Raw genomic sequence first — 15,938 nt, 5'->3', positions numbered from 1 at the left:
GCGATGGTGGTCTGGACCTTGCACAGACGAAGACATCACAGGGGCAGAGGTATGTTTTATGCTCTGGACAAAGAATCGAGAATCAAGAATGTTTGTAGAATGTCATTAAACCTACTTATTTGTGGGTTCCCCTGTGTTTGGCTTGGATAGTAGCCAACATGTAAGGTTACTATCATAACCTGAATTCAGAAAGAGAACAATGTCAGTCGATAGGGATATGACAATGAGTCATATGGTAGACAAATAAGAACAGTTTCATTGTGCAAAGGTACAGAGAAAGGAGTGCAAGTCCTGTGGTCTCTTTTAAAGTATAGCTGAGAAAAGCTCACTCGCGCAAAGCTTGCCTGGCTCAAGGCTGAACTGGAGCGCGAGCAGGTGGTATGTGGTTAGACAATGCTGAGAAAAGCACAAGGGGGAGGTTATGGTGTCAGACGCTTCATGGTTGCTTACTAACAACCTACATTTTGAAACAGTACAGATCTGACCTTCTGGCCTATACTGCGCTAGCTGGGCTATGTAGAACTGATACAAACAATATGGTCAAATATGCTTTTGTCTGTGTCTCTTTTCAGAGTATCCGATCTATGCAAACACGCGAGCTAAATGCGCGGGGAAACAGCCGTCTCCACGTCCAGGCACGCAAGCCGACGGCAAGAACATTCATGCTTCTCACCTAAGGACTCCAACCCCTCAGAGAAACCACGATTACCAATGAAGTCCAAAGCCTTAAAGTGTCTGAGTGCTACATTATCACATATTTTATCCTGTCAATCAATCGGGATCAAGTTCTCAAAAGTGTATGGCCTTTTCCTATCCATTTGTATACTAATAGGTTAGCCTACTTGTTTAGCTGTTTGTTTTCCCTGCTTGATGGCACATATAGTATTGATAGATCAGGTCACTTAATGCTGGCTGTTGTTAAAGCATTATTTCTTTGGTGATTCCATGTAGCTGACGTCTTGTTTAAATTTGTGTCGTTTGAATAGAATAGCCTACTTACATCACATGCCATGTTCGCACTCTTTTCACCTATAGCATTTTTGAAACGTGTAAATTCACAAATGCATAGCTGCAAACATAGGCCCATGTACAGCATGTAAACCTAGGCCCAGTTTCCCAGACATGGGTTAAGCCTAGTCCTATACAAAACCTGATGGAGATCTTCATTAAATGTTTCTCTTACTTTACGACTTGGCTTGATGGAAAAACGGCCCTGTAGTTTAATATCGTAGATTTTCAATGGGTAGTACCCATAGCGATTCTAGGATCAGATCTTTAGGGGGTTCAGGCTAGCCTGGTCCTAACCAGACTCTCGTACATTTAATTTGTACAAAGAGTCTAGGCTCGCTCCATTGACAAGCGTTGACTTCCTTGGAGGCGGGTACTCTGTTGAAGTTTAAAACTATTGGATCTGCCTAGAGCCACTCTGATCTGCCATAACCAATCGCTAGCGTTCGCCTTAGCCAATTCCTTCACCCCTACTGTAACAGAGCTAGCTGCCGTAGCTGGAAAATCTAAATGTTCCTGAACCCAGTGGGGAGGAGGGCCACAACATCATGGCCACCAACAAAACTCAGCAAAACTTGTTCTTGCTCCGTCTTTAGCTTATGGATATTCGGCAGCGTTGCCACAACGGACCGAATGGCTTCGCTCGCATCTTTCTCCACCGCCATTACGGAACTACAACACAAACTAGCGCACGACATCAACGTCATCGTTCTCAGCCACTCCCTCTGTTCGCCGATTGGACAGGTAGAGAGTTAACCTGAGATATCTGACTTGCGTGTCTCAATCCCAGACGCAGTACAGAAGCTAAATCTAAATTGAGCGGAAATACGTACGACAGCAGAGCCAGGCTAGGCTAAGGCCCCAATGAGAATGTGATTTGTGTTCCCTATCTGCGCCATGAAATTAATTACCTACTTCTTCTACTTTGGTTTTACCGGCAGGTTACAAACGTTAATGGTGCATGGCGACACTGGATATTAAACCTGTTTAAAGTCCTTTGAACCTGTAATTGTCTGTCATCTGCCACTAACAGACATGTTTGCAAACTCTTACCTTAGGGCACTAAAAGTTATTTAAGATAATAATCCAATATTTGTATTATTTATTATTATTTTTATGGGTGCTGAATGAGTCTAAAATCGCCACTGGGTAGTACAATTAATATCCTTCCATTTTCTTCGTCATGAACAGAAGTGAATGCTAGTTCAAACGATTTAATGAAGTTAAATGAGCACATGGATTGCCCTACCACTTGTTAAAATGAGTGCACATCACTCAAAAACCCAAGTGTTACCTTCAGTATTTGCCTTTCCATTTAAACGTAAAGATACATTGTTGGGGTGTGTGAAAACGTGCACGTTGAGTCATACAAACGACGTCGCACCATGCACGTGAAGACAAAAGGCAAGTGTGAAAATAGATTGTAAAACAAATGTCACGTGACTGAGCCATAGGCTATCCCAGTCAGGTATGGGAGTGAAGACTCATGTTCAGGGAGCAAAGTAGTGGTTTGTCGCTTGTAGTTGGAGAGACGGGTCTTAACCGCAACGTTCTTCGTAGAAAAGATTTCCCTTACTTAATAAGTACAGCGTAAGAACATCGTTTAACTCACCATCGACGGTAAGGCATGCAGTTATTTTCATCTAGTAGCAAGTTTGTTTAGCGTGCAACCGAGACTGTTTTTAACCTGCGAGTATCTCTTCAAGCGGTCTACGCCCAGGGATTGTTTAAATATGCTATGGTAGACAGGTGTATTGTGATTGTTATCGTGTAATTCTTGTAGGACTCTGATTTTGTTGTAAATTACTTGAATTGTTTTGTAAAATTATTTTGTATATGAAAATGTTCACCTCAAACTTGAGAGTTGTATGCCATGTAGTCATATTAAATATGATCTGCAAATAGCTATTTTCTCGGCAAATGTTTTGGTGCTGTTGTTGACAAGTTATTTGATATGTGTATTATGTCGCTTTGAGCGGCACATGCTCCAAGGGCATGTTACACTTGTGTCAATGCCCCCAAATCAATAGGTATTGATTTCTGCAGTTGAGCCCCAAATGCAGGGGTGGCTATGGTGCATTGGACACGCTCACGGTGGAGTCAGTAGTAGTATTCCCAATAAAACTGTGCCAAGTCCCTGAAGACCCAGGAGGAACCAGTCTCATAAATGTTGCTGTTTCCCAGCTCTTGCTGGGACTTGCCTGTGTGAACGAAGCCAAATGAGTTAGGCTACGGGTTTTCTTCTGCTAGAACCCAGTTTTTTATTTATTTAAAGAACAATGAATGCAGCACATGTATCAATAGGCTAAGATATCAAAACTCTATATGGAATTTGCCTAAAAACTGTTCAGCTTGCTAATAGAGAAAGTAGTTAGGTTTGACAATTAACCAAACTTGCCAAGGGAACTATGTAAGGCACAGGACCTGGCAAACTGTTTTATTATTACAAATGATGACCTTCCTCACCTTCAAAACAAAGCATGTGGACAATTAGCAGAATGATAAAATGATTTGTTTTGGTTAACTTAGCGAAAACATAACCCAATCATGAACTGGGTGTGTGTTTTCCATTCAGTGGCGTTTCATAACACTGGCTGTGACACAGGGAGTGTCAGAGGTGAACTCCCTCTCAAAGTCAGTTTCCTGTTAAGGTTCTGACAAGTGGAACAAACTGCTATCCAGACCTCTGGTTAATCAGTAACAGTGCTCGACAGATACTCACTCCACAACAGGCTGCAAAGTCCCGCTGACATTGTTCAGTTCATGACTCAAATAAAGCAGATTTTGACTTTGAACCACCTCCTTTTCTCACCAGTCATCCTCTGTGCTTTGATTACTTGAATAAGGGATTGTGCTTTATCATAAACGATGTTGAGATATCAAAGTCTGGAAAAGGTGGGTCTTATCGCTTTTATCTTTTGACGTATTTGATCACTATCTGATCAGACGAAAAGCACAATGTGTGCGGGATTGTTTGGGCTGTTTATGAACATAAAACTTGAGCACAGTTCTCATGTGGGCTCAGTGGTTGCATAAGCTGGTTCTGCTGGCTTTTCTGGAAAATTGAGCATCCATTCTGACAAAGCGTAAGAAACTGAAAAGCCGATTTGAATAGAGTCATCTTCCTGGACGTCACGTGACATCATTTCCCATTCTCATGGCAGGGCAGAAGAGTTTAATATTAAATCTCTTTTAGTATCATGGCCCTGGTACAGAAATGCCACAAGGCCTAAATCTAGTGACACTATTTGGGGGTAGGACCGCCATTTTGTTTGCCGTGGTGTGTTGAGAGACACACTACCACCACCACAGCAGACCTAACCCCATTTTCAGTCTCCCCTGTTATGACTCATGACACGCAAAAGCAACGAGGGGAGGAGACGAGCAACTGCCGTGTTCCCTTCTATTATTGTAGACATACCTGCCTGTCTTCAGCGCTTGGAAGGATCTGTCAAACTCGGTGAATAACAACCTGAAGTCATTCTTGCCAGCTGTAGTGCTCGGCTATAGACCCCCAATGCCTGAGGCGTCAAGTATGTGAAACATCCCTGCTCTGCCAACACCAGAGCCGTCCCATGCATGCTCCAGCTCGTCTGTGTTTCTACAAACAACAAGAGAACCAGCATTTCGGTTGCAAGCTCTCCTGTTACGACGAAGGGCGTGGGGACCGCGACACCTAGCTGTCCTAAGCCCGCAGATTTGTATCTGACCCTCTCAGCAGATAAAGGCCCTTCCAGTGAAAAACTGGAGTGTTTTAAAAAAAATGTTTTTATCTGTGCTTTGTTGTAGCCTACGAATATTCAAATCGCTTTGTTGTGCCTACTTTCAGTGTTGCTGTAGTTTCACAGACCAGCCAGTGCTTGTGTTGTCACAGCAGAGCACACCCTCCGTTTAAGCGCTACTGAGTTCACAGGGGAGGATATGGGAGGGCTTGATTATTAGCGTGATCCACTTGAGAGGCACAACCTCAAGTTTATCACGGCTGTTTTTGTAGTCTTAATCAGGAGGAAGCCAACCAATGTTCAACCAAGGTTCTTATCAGTGTGTCTGTTTGAATTTCAAACAGACGTTGCTTTCCTCTCTTTGCACCATGGGTAGATCTTCTCAGTGTTAATCACCAACACCGCGTACAGTAGACAGCCCGATGAGCTGGAACAACCACAAACTGCTGCTTTGATATGAAAAAAATGGTCTGTTTGTGTCATCCACTACCCCCTCTCATTTACGAAAGTCAATCATTTGTGTGTGTGTTCCGATCCTCTCACAGAGCCAGTGGAGCCGGGTCCCGACCTCCGACATGGGAAGGCCGAGGTGAGGTCCCTCTGCCGGCCTCAGTAGCTCTGTCACCATGGTCGCCCCCCGAGCCTCAAGAGGAGGCTGCAGCTGTGGATTAACCCCGTGCTGGAGGCTAACGCCGACCTAGCCTACCACCTGCCCAGACACCAGGACGGCCACTTCCAGGAGGGACATGCTTGCTTTTTGATCCGGGGGCGCGAGATCAACAGGACCCTTTCTCACCCCCCTCCCCCACCTCAGACCCTCCCCCACCCCCTCCCCCACAGCAGTGCAAACCCCACCCCCTGACCCACCCCTTCCCCCAACCCCAACCCCCACCACAGGGCCTCCACCCACCCCCCCCTCAGACAGCCCCCGAGCCATGTCTGCTCTCTGGCCTCTCAAGGTTCTCTGTGGCCTGTTCCTTCCTCTGTCCATCAGTGAGCACATCAGTCTCCACTGCGTCCCTCGGAAGACCGTCCCCTACCAGGGTAAGCCTCTCCCTCTGCCCTCTCTGCTTCCTCCCAGCCGGGGCATCTGTTTCCTGCTGGGGAGTGAGGGACATTTCAGCTCTCGACTAAAGGGCCTGTCACACGATACATCACGAACGAGCAAGCACATTCATGTTTGCATCAAGCAGATTCCCCCACCCACCCACCCCCACCCTCCGTAGACACCAGCTGTTGATTTTTTTTGTTTTGTTTTGTTCGTCCGTGTAGAAGGTCTGAAGGTGTTCAGGGAGGAGGGGATCTGGAACTATTCCACCATGCTGATGAGGGAGGACCTGGGCGTGCTCATGCTCGGGGCGCGTGAGGCGGTCTACGCCCTGGACATGAACGACGTCTCCACCAAGACTGCCGGGGTGAGAAGCTGGCTTGGGTCCACGGGTTCGATTCTGTGAACCAGCACTATGTTGTATTAGATAAGATGCTGCCTTTAAATAAACTAAACTCTGTCTTGTGATTAGTGTGCATATATATATATATTTTTTTATTTTTATTTTTATACATGTAATTATTGTGTCATCATATCTAAAAGATAGATAGAGCCTAGAAAACAAAGCTTTTGTCTTCACCTCAGAGGAAGTGAGTTGAACCCAGTGCAGCTCAGACTCAACGACCCCGGCACACCTTGACAGAACACGTCTGTTGTTGCAGGTGTACTGGGCAGTCACGCCAGACAAACAGAAGGAGTGCACGTACAAGGGCAAACACGCGGATGTAAGTCCAGCAGGAAACCATTCCTGCCTCCACACACACTAAACAGACAAGCGCTCTACTTCTCACTGTACTACCACATCAAGCCGAAACAGATACACACATGACTGTATATATTACTGGACCTGGGCTCTCTAGAAGGAACACATGTTTAGTCCACTGCCCTTAAACCTTGCACCATTTGGCCTTGTTCTTATTATTATTGTATCCTATTCCAGGTGGAATGTCGTAACTACATACGGACTCTCCATACCGTGGCTGGCAACCGAATGTATGTGTGTGGCACGAATGCCTTCAGTCCCGTCTGTGACTATATGGTATGTGTGGCTGGGAGTTTACTGCCTGTGGCAGTCCTTCTCTGAACGTTTAGAATAACTCTAGGGGTCATAGGTCAAGCACCTGCTCGCTCTCTTTCCTTATTTACTCTGGTTTTCCAGTAAGGAAGGAAGCGATACAATATTAAAACAAATGGTGTTTTAAATTGAATCTTTGGCCGAGTTTGAGAGTGAACTTGCATCTCGTTTTCTCATTTGTTAAAGATTGTACTTGGCGACCTTTCGTTTTGAAGGCTTGATACAGCGTGCACGTGTTCGCCCAAGTGTAAAGGATGTTGACACCTTAACGGAAATCTCTTAGGAATGATTGCAGTTTAAAACGGTCTCTGTTTTTCTGCTAGACCTACAGCGACGGAGAGCTGATTCTGGAGGGTCTGCAGGAGGAGGGGAAAGGGAAATGTCCCTTTGATCCCTTCCAGAGGTACTCCTCCATCATGATTGGTTAGTGTTTGCTTCTGGCTATCAAAGTTCAGTGAGAGAGAGAGAACAGCACGTCTTCTACTGGTTAAAGTGCACCGACCGAGAAAGCCAATTGGGTAGACGGGCTCCTGGTGGTTCCTGCCAGCGTTCTGACTCCTGCTTCTGTGCGTCTGTGTCTTATCAGGTGAAGACTTGTACTCTGCCACCTCCATCAACTTCCTGGGCTCTGAGCCAGTGGTGCTACGGAGCACCAAGACGACGCTCCGCACCGAGTTCAAGAGCTCCTGGCTCAACGGTCAGCTCTCCCTGCTGCCTCCCTTTTTCCTCCCCCCCTGCCTCCCCCCCTGCCTCCTGCTACCCCCTGCCTCCCTCCTACCTCCCCCCTGCTTCTCCCACTGTCTGTTTACCACACACAAAACTGTCTGACGTCATGAATATGAAGATGCACATCAGACCGTTGTGTGCAGCAGGAAATAAGAAGTCGGCGTTCTTTTTCCCCTAACAGAGCCAAACTTTGTCTACATGGACTTTGTCCCCGAGAGTCAGAACAGCGACACGGGCGACGACGACAAGGTCTACATGTTCTTCAGCGAGTATGCCATGGAGTACGACTTCTACAACAAGCTGCTGGTGTCCCGCGTGGCCCGCGTCTGCAAGGTTAGTATCGGACGCCGTCACGCCACGCAGCAGTTCCTGTTTGACTGCGATTCGACCGCCGAGGCCGCTGATTGGCTGATTCTCTTCCTCTGTGGTGCCGGGCCTGCAGGGGGACATGGGAGGCCAGCGGACGCTGCAGAGGAAGTGGACGTCGTTCTTGAAGGCTCGTCTGGACTGCTCTCTGCCGGGGCCCAGCCTGCCCTCCATTGTCCAGGACGTCTTCCTGCTGAAGAACGACGACTGGAGGAAGAGCGTGTTCTACGCAGTGTTCACGCCTCAGTCGTGAGTAGACCCCTCCCCCCCCCCCCCCTCAACTGGTTGTCGTGGTTTCAGTTACTGACTCACTCACTCTCAGTGGCTGGGTGACAGGAAAATCTAACCGGAAGAGAGATCTTACCCTTTCAAATCTCTTGCCTGGAAAGTGTGAGAACTTGAGGTTTTCAGCGCAGCGTTGTATATTTCTGTTTGGCGTGTTTCCAGGCCCACCTCAGACGTTTCGGCAGTGTGCGCGTACAGCACGTCTGACATCAGCCACGTGTTCGACGAGGGGAAGTTCAAGACGCCCGTGACAGTGGAGACCGCCCACGTGAAGTGGGTGATGTTCAGTGGAGAGCTGCCCACCCCAAGACCTGGAGCTGTGAGTCTCCCACTACACCTCACTGCTACATCACACACACCTCACTGCTACAAGCTACTGACTTGCTTGGAAATCCATTGGGGCGTTAGCATTGGGGCGTTAGCATTGGGGCGTTAGCATTGGGGCGTTAGCATTGGGGCGTTAGCATTGGGGCGTTAGCATTGGGGCGTTAGCATTGGGGCGTTAGCATTGGGGCGTTAGCATTGGGGCGTTAGCATTGGGGCGTTAGCATTGGGGCGTTCTTGTGTTTCAGTGCAGGGTTTCCCGCAGCACTTTGCAGTTAAGGCGGCAGCCTAAGCAACACACGCCTGCCGCCTTAACTATGTTGTCAAAATGTTTTAGTGATTTTTTTTTTAATGAGCCATACTGCCTTAACTAACCAATTTTGTGTGGGAAACCCTGCAGTGTATCAACAACGCGGCCAGGGAGCAGGGGATGACGCGCTCGCTGGACCTGCCTGACAAGACCCTGCAGTTCATCCGGGACCGACCCCTCATGGACGAGGCGGTGAGCCCGCTGATGGGGCGCCCCCTACTGGTCAGGAAGGGAGCCATGTTCACGCGCATCGCGGTGGACACGGTGCGAGCGCTGGACGGAGAGACTTATCCCGTCATGTTCATCGGCACAGGTGAGACTGCCGGAACGCACGTTGACGGGAGAACTCTCTGCTTGGGGTCAGATGGCTGAGTGGTTAGGGAGTCGGGCTATTAATCAGTAGGTTGTTGGTTCGATTCCCGGCCGTGCCAAATGACGTTGTGACGTTGTGCCACTTCACCCTACTTGCCTCAGGGAGAATGTCCCTGTACTTACTGTAAGTCACTCTGGATAAGAGCGTCTGCTTAATGACGAAATGGAAATGGATTGAAAGCGTGTTGGGAGGGGGGGGGGGAGGATCCAGAGGATTCTGGAGGTTGCGGTTGATCTGACTTGGTCGGATGCGCCTGGTTGTCTTTGCAGAGAACGGCTTTGTGGAGAAGGCGGTGAACTACGCCGGGGAAATGTTCATCATCGAGGAGATCCGGCTGTACAAGACTCCAGAACCAATCAGGACTCTGCGTCTCTCCTCCAGCAAGGTAAGAAGAACTTCCTGTCTGAGGTTGGGTGTGATGTTGTGTCTCCATAGCAATTATCAGAATCAGAATTGTGTTTAATCGCCAAGTTAGAGGTCACAAACAAGGAATTTACTTTGGTGGGCAGGTGCATACAGTGAACATTTTAACATAATGAACAAAATAAAAATGTACAACAAAATAAAATACTAGGGCTATACAATATAATATAAAATATGATAAATAAAATGATATAGAATATCAATCCTGATCACCATTTATTGGTATTTGTATCATGTGTGTGTGTTCCCCTTAGGCCCAGTTGTATGCAGGTTCGGGGTACGGTGTGGTGCAGCTACCTCTGAGCGACTGTGGTCGCTACCGGTCATGTGTGGACTGTATCCTGGCCAGAGATCCCTACTGTGCCTGGAACCTCTCCTCTGATCGCTGCTCACCACTCCCCAGACCACAGCCTCCTTCGGGCGGGTAAGAACACACAACCAGCCCGGCACTGCCCACTCAACACTCACTTGCATTATGACTAAAAAAGTATGCGATGAATGTAGTAAGTAAAAAAAAAAAATATATATATGTTTTCGAATTAATATAGTTTGTGAACGACTGTTTTCTGATTTTTCAGTGACATGATTCAAAGTCTACAACATGGTGATATCTCACAGTGTCCAAATCCAGGTATTTATACACATTCAGAAGTTAAATAGAGCGGGCAAAAACTCACAAGTGTATCTGCACGTTGCTCGCACCAGCCTCTACTTGGCCAGCGAATATAGGCTTGTTACTGACAGTTTGTCTGTGTATGTATGTATGTCTCTTCCAGATGAGGTCACCGTGAAGACGTATACCCTGGTGTCTGGCCAGCACATCAAGCTGCAGTGCCAGCCAGACTCCAACCTGGCCCAGGTGACCTGGTATTTCTCCAGCCAGGTCCTTCACTCCGACGACAGGCACTACATCTACGACGGAGGCCTCCTCATCCTCAACGCCTCCGCCCCGGACGCCGGACGCTACACGTGTGACTCTGTGGAGCAGGTGGCCGGCCGAGCACACACCAAGACCATGGCCGTCTACGAGGTAACGCCCAGACCGCAGCCCACTTCCTCCCCGCAACCCGGCGGGGAGGAAGTGGAAGAGCAGGAGGAGGAGGAGGAGGAGGAGGGGGGGACGATGTCTCCGCACAGCGCCGTCACCCCACTCCCAGGACGCCCGCTCCGCACGCAGTCCATGGAGGCACCTTTGACCCCTCAGTCCCACAGCGAGTCAGAGAGGCTGATGGGTCTGAAGGTGGCCGTGGTTCTGCTCTCGCTGTTGCTAGGCGCCGCGGTGGCGTGGAACCTGAAAGGACGTTGTCGACGCTTCCTCCCCCAGAAAGCGGGCGTCGGCCAGGGCAAAGCGCCGTCTTTAGACTACGTCGATTCTAACAGGACTACTGAGCAGAAGCTGCTTCCACCGTCGTCCACCACCACTACCACCACCACTAATTCTAAAAACAATAACCACGCCCACGTTGACATTCAAAGGAACGGTGAGCACCTCTTTTCAGGCAGGCACGTTTCGAGTGCGGACGGTTTGGGCTTCATCAATGACGAGTCTGAGATCTGACTGGACGTTACTAGGGTTACCTGACTTGGAGCTCTCTCAACAGGCAGCTTAATCACTTAGAAACACTAAGGCCATGTAAGGCCCTGTATTTGGAGAATTCATCATTGATATGTATATTGTGTATGATTATATTTTTTGAGCATTTTGACAACATCTTGATTTGATGGGTTTTGCCTATGGCAGATATTATTTATTTGACAAGATTTGTAATTTTTCTATTGTCGATAGTTACACGTGTTTGTCTGGCCAATCGTGTTTGAGGATAAACCGAGGCATTTCAATCCAATGAGAGGACTGTTGATATTGATGACTAGTTGTCGTGGGCCCAGGGCAGACCATGGCAGAGTGGAATGTAATTTGAACCACGATCTGACTACATTTCTTTACAACTCGTTTGTTGTCGAGGGAAGATTAAAGGAGCGTATTCTTGTTGCTCTGTGTTTACCTCGACACTGTCATTAGAAAACAGCGTTGCCACACACTGACTCACGCCTGATTCGGTCAAAACACTCGAGGTGTTCTGAAGATCTCTGTTCTGTCATTATCACGCTTTCAAGAGCAACATTAAATTATCTCAAGAACAATCCAGAACCTTTGGTATAGACTTCATGACCATGTCCAAACCACATGTAGAATTAGTCTTTTACCCCAGTGGAAACAGGGGGCCAGTATTTAGTACTGTACATGACAAGCTAACACACTGCAGACCTATTCCAAGTATCTGAATCACCATTGCGTGATTCTGTAAATTCTGTTGTGTGCTGGCATCCCAGTATAACTGGCCACCACTTCCAACTGCCAAAATATTTGAATATGAAAATCAGGAATAACACTGTTACCCAGTGAGGGAGCAACAGCTTTTGTAAACAATGGGTTTAAATAAGAATATTTATTGAAATTGTTAGACATTGCATAAACACATTACCTTTTCAAGAATGTTTCTCATATTTTGTAATACCTGTATTAATTACAGAATTGAGACAAAGTAAAACAATCCTATGAATTCAAAATAATTCTCATGGCAGTCCAAACTTTTTTGAAGAAAAAACAGAAATCAAAATGGGTGGCTAGCAATGTAAACATCGTTCTCCTGTCTGAAGAGCTGTTTTTGAACACTGACTGGAGAGAAGGGTGCTCCTACAACAGGGCACTAGGACCGCACAAAACTAATCGCGTCGCTGCCAAACGAGAGAGAAGACCAGTGCACATTGAGCAAAACACAAAAGGCAGTAGTGTTCAGTGAAGGCATTCCTATAATGGTGAGCGTCTCGAGCTTTACCAGGATGAAAATGTGTATTAGTGTGGTTCTTGGGCTTTGTCATAATAACATAGCTTTACTTAAGGCTAAAGTCAAGCAAGACAGCTTCTATATGCAATATCTGCTTGTAGGATTAAGGCATGGCTAGTCTTAGGAAATAAGGCAAAATTAGATCAAGCAAGAAAGTGTCACAAACACATGGGAGGTGCTGTGATTAGATTCACACCAAAACGCGAATCACTAGAATAAAAAAAAAAGCATGCTCTCCATATCAAACTCCAACGGCAAAACAAAATTCCATGTTCACTTTGACAGAATCAACCAAGATATCCATTCTATGCCCTATAAATACTTAAATGTGATGGTCAGTAGGCATCTAAGATTCCTGTAGTTCAGAGGTCGTGCTGTTGACATTGTTTCTTTCCCCTGTCAGAACGCTACTGTTAGTACAGACAATCTAAAGAAGGTCCCAGCTGGCTTTTTTTCTTCTCTCTTGGGAAAAAAGGGCAAATGAATCTAATTCATATATAGAGTAGAAGATCATGTAAACATATGAATTGGAATGGGTAAGTTTTAGAAGTTCTGTAAAAAAAAAAAAAAAAAAAAACTTTTTCCAGTTACCATGGAAAATCTTTTCCATTCATGTTACATAGCCTCTTGAAGTCTCATTCAGATAAGTCAAAATTCACATTCTTTCGCAAAACACATCAACGTGTCAAATGTAGTGTAGTGGTGTCATTTTGTGTTCCGCTGTCATCTGCATGCTATGAAATGTGACTCTGTCTCCCCCTAGAGTCCATTTTACCAGGGGCCATTTTCTGGGTAGCTTGGCACTGCAGCTGGGTACTGAGGCAGACTGGGGCCAGTTTCAGCGATGGCATTGAAGCCAGCCTCCCTCACAGGAGCACTCTTCCACAGTCCAGTGCTCCACTCCTCCTGGGCACGCTCCAAACTTCCGCCTCCACCACGGTACAGCCTGTGGACCTATGAGGATGAGGACAATACACACTTGAGAAGGTGTTTTTTTTTTTTTTGTGAACCGAATTTACATTGAGCAGACGCTCTTATCCAGAACAACTTACAGTAAGTATAGGGACATTCCCCCCAAGGCAACTAGGGTGAAGTGCCTTGCCCCAAGGACACGACATCATTTGGCACGGCCGGGAATCGAACCAGCAGCCTTCTGATTACTAGCCAGATTCCCTAACCGCTCAGCCACCTGACCTTAAGTGTGCGTGTTGTGCTGACTGACAGAGTGTGTGTGTGTGTGTGTGTTGGACTCACCCTTATGAGAACCAGTCCCATTAGTACAGTCACCAGGGTGAAGAGCAGAGCGGAGAACAGCATGACGACAGCAGAGCCCACGTTGTAGCTGAAAAACATCACTGTCGCGATCCAGCCACTTGGAGAGATTTGGCGAGAGTGAGGTGGGTGGTGAGGTTAGTACTCCAAGGCAAGTGCAAATGTAAACACGCGTTGTGACAGTGCAGTAAAACGTGAGGACGTTCTAGCACCAAGCAGCGGATATATTTGTGATGATTTGTGTGATGATGAAGCCAGGAGTGTAATGTCAGACGTTTTGCCACGCAGTACATTACATTTAGTCATTTAGCAGACGCTCTTATCCAGAGCGACTCACAGTAAGTACAGGGACATTCCCCCCGAGGGAAGTAGGGTGAAGTGTCTTGCCCAAGGACACAAAAGCTAGAAATCGAACCGGCAACCTTCTGAGTAATAGCCCGATTCCCTAACCGCTCAGCCATCTGACTCCCATACCACAATTTCTTTTTTTTGGGGGGGGGGGGGTTCTTCCTATTTCCACTCACCATGCACCCCATCCAGAGATGCCCACGGTCTGAATGAGGGCAAGGACACACTGGAGGAAGAAGATGAAGAAGAAACTCATGAAGTTGAAGGAACTGTCCGCCCTGGAAGCAGAGAGAAGAGGAACCACGTGTGAGTCATAGGAACGATAACCCCGGGTAGGGCACAAAAAACACCAGTGTGGGGTTGCGTTGTGAGCGAGCGGGCCTTGCCTGAAGGCTTTGTAGAGAGGCCGAAACCAGCAGGTGTAGCTACAGGGACTGAAGAGAAAGAGCCACAGCAGGGAGAGACCGAAGTTGGCCGCACCTCCACCACCAGCCCACCAGGCGATGCATGACACCACATTGACGAACAGGGTCACGGAATACACTACAGGCACAAGCACAGGCAAGTTTATTCACATGGGGAGAGTTTACGTTAAGGTGTTAATTTGGTCCATATCACACCTCCAACCCACAAGAGATACATTGTGAGTCAAAAGAGAATAAACAAGCTGTGTAAACAGGAGACCTGCCCTCTAAAAATAATTGGGTGTGAAAAATTCCCCGTAATCCCTGGATTTAGAGTGCGTTGCAACTTACACATCCACAGGTTGTACACCCTGCGCACCAGCTGTCTGTGTGGGGCAGGGATTTCTTCGTCCACATTCTGGTAAAAGCAGGGCTTGATCCGCAAAAACTTGGGCAGAGGAGGAAAGTTGTTCACCCGCTCTGAAAGAGAACAATGGGATTGATGAGACAGCATTTCAGTGAGCATGTTGTGCGCGATGGGAAGATATTGAGGAGCAGTATGTTATTAAAAGGAAAATGAATAATTAGTCAATGATGAAGTGTCTGTAGTCATCAACTTATGTTGTGGGTAAAAAAGTAGCCTATTGAACAAAGTAGTGGGTCAGCATTTCCAAGTAAGTATGCACACAAACCTGTCATTATGAAATCCTATTCGTATGTCCGTTCCTGTTAGTGAAATATAAGTGCATAAAGAACCGGTAGATAACGCCCAAACCTTATCAACAACACTGGCACTGGCTTCATAACTACAGTTATGCTATATAACAGTTAGCAAATGATGTTAGGTAAACGATGAACAAATGTCATTAATGGTTCGTGAAAACAGTTACTGGGCTAATAATAGCTGTGCAAAACTAACTTGATATAGTGTGGCCACAGCAACTAGTAGAATTATTCTGAACAACTCGCTACTATTAGTTAGCTAGCTAGCTCTAACGCTAACGTTAGCCAAATGGCTTTTGAAGCTTGACAGCTGCGTCTCCTTTTTTCAAATAATTGTCATCCATTGGTTACTTGAAAAGAGAACACACTGAACAAGGTGGGATCGATTGAATATGATATCTCGTAAATAAGTTGCACAACTATGTAATTCCTAAACAACATAACTTAAAGGCAACGGAATCTATTACTGCCTACCTGTACACCGCTAGCCGCTTCGTTGAAGATGCACTGGATTGGGCATCGACTCATCATCGCAGTCCCGTGCGAGCGACCCAGTACAGTTGCATTGTGGGAGTGGTAGTTGTAGTCAGATTAATGGATATAAATTTGATTTAAACTCATTGACTTTGAAACTACAGATCCCTAAGTCTCGCAAATGTGTCCTTGTCGAGTGCGGACAGAGAAC

The 15,938-nt window shown here is 46.8% G+C and overlaps 2 protein-coding genes across 3 annotated transcripts; one reads left to right on the top strand and one right to left on the bottom strand.

Annotated features, from left to right (window-relative positions):
* Window positions 1-5,641: 5,641 nt before the first annotated feature.
* LOC146221297 (semaphorin-4E) lies at window positions 5,642-11,802 on the top strand. Its single transcript, XM_084692465.1, has 14 exons — window positions 5,642-5,774; window positions 6,003-6,145; window positions 6,441-6,503; window positions 6,719-6,817; window positions 7,177-7,276; window positions 7,440-7,550; window positions 7,761-7,912; window positions 8,022-8,194; window positions 8,393-8,549; window positions 8,955-9,177; window positions 9,507-9,622; window positions 9,915-10,084; window positions 10,239-10,291; window positions 10,437-11,802. Exons 1-14 carry the CDS (start codon window positions 5,666-5,668, stop codon window positions 11,216-11,218), a joined length of 2,451 nt encoding a protein of 816 aa, XP_084548591.1. The 5' UTR covers window positions 5,642-5,665; the 3' UTR covers window positions 11,219-11,802.
* Window positions 11,803-12,092: 290 nt separating this feature from the next.
* On the bottom strand, window positions 12,093-15,816 carry scamp4 (secretory carrier membrane protein 4). 2 transcript variants are annotated; one of them, XM_084692471.1, is made up of 7 exons: window positions 15,728-15,816; window positions 15,223-15,256; window positions 14,882-15,010; window positions 14,513-14,669; window positions 14,303-14,404; window positions 13,761-13,878; window positions 12,093-13,460 (listed from the first exon to the last, which is right to left on the bottom strand). In XM_084692471.1, exons 2-7 carry the CDS (start codon window positions 15,227-15,229, stop codon window positions 13,278-13,280), a joined length of 696 nt encoding a protein of 231 aa, XP_084548597.1. In that variant the 5' UTR covers window positions 15,230-15,256; window positions 15,728-15,816; the 3' UTR covers window positions 12,093-13,277. The 2 variants fall into 2 exon arrangements, with proteins under 2 accessions (XP_084548597.1, XP_084548598.1); XM_084692472.1 differs by lacking the exon at window positions 15,728-15,816 and adding an exon at window positions 15,450-15,717.
* Between the last annotated feature and the right edge of the window lie 122 nt (window positions 15,817-15,938).

The sequence above is a fragment of the Hypomesus nipponensis genome, chromosome 26, assembly GCF_054491055.1.
Source record: "Hypomesus nipponensis isolate SF chromosome 26, ASM5449105v1, whole genome shotgun sequence".
In the NCBI taxonomy this organism is placed as follows: Eukaryota; Metazoa; Chordata; class Actinopteri; order Osmeriformes; family Osmeridae; genus Hypomesus; species Hypomesus nipponensis.
Note: the sequence above shows the minus strand (reverse complement) of the source record. Positions and strands in the feature narration are given on the sequence as shown.

Bases quoted from the DNA above. Each gene is read 5' to 3' on its own strand.
- LOC146221297 (XM_084692465.1), top strand. From the start codon at position 5,666: ATGTCTGCTCTCTGGCCTCTCAAGGTTCTCTGTGGCCTGTTCCTTCCT. The intron at 7,277-7,439 runs GTTAGTGTTTGC...GTGTCTTATCAG, and splicing joins GTACTCCTCCATCATGATTG to GTGAAGACTTGTACTCTGCC. The intron at 7,551-7,760 runs GTCAGCTCTCCC...TTCCCCTAACAG, and splicing joins CAAGAGCTCCTGGCTCAACG to AGCCAAACTTTGTCTACATG.
- scamp4 (XM_084692471.1), bottom strand. The intron at 14,670-14,881 runs GTAAGTTGCAAC...TTGTGCCTGTAG, and splicing joins GGTGTACAACCTGTGGATGT to TGTATTCCGTGACCCTGTTC. The intron at 13,461-13,760 runs GTGAGTCCAACA...TCATCCTCATAG, and splicing joins TGGGACTGGTTCTCATAAGG to GTCCACAGGCTGTACCGTGG.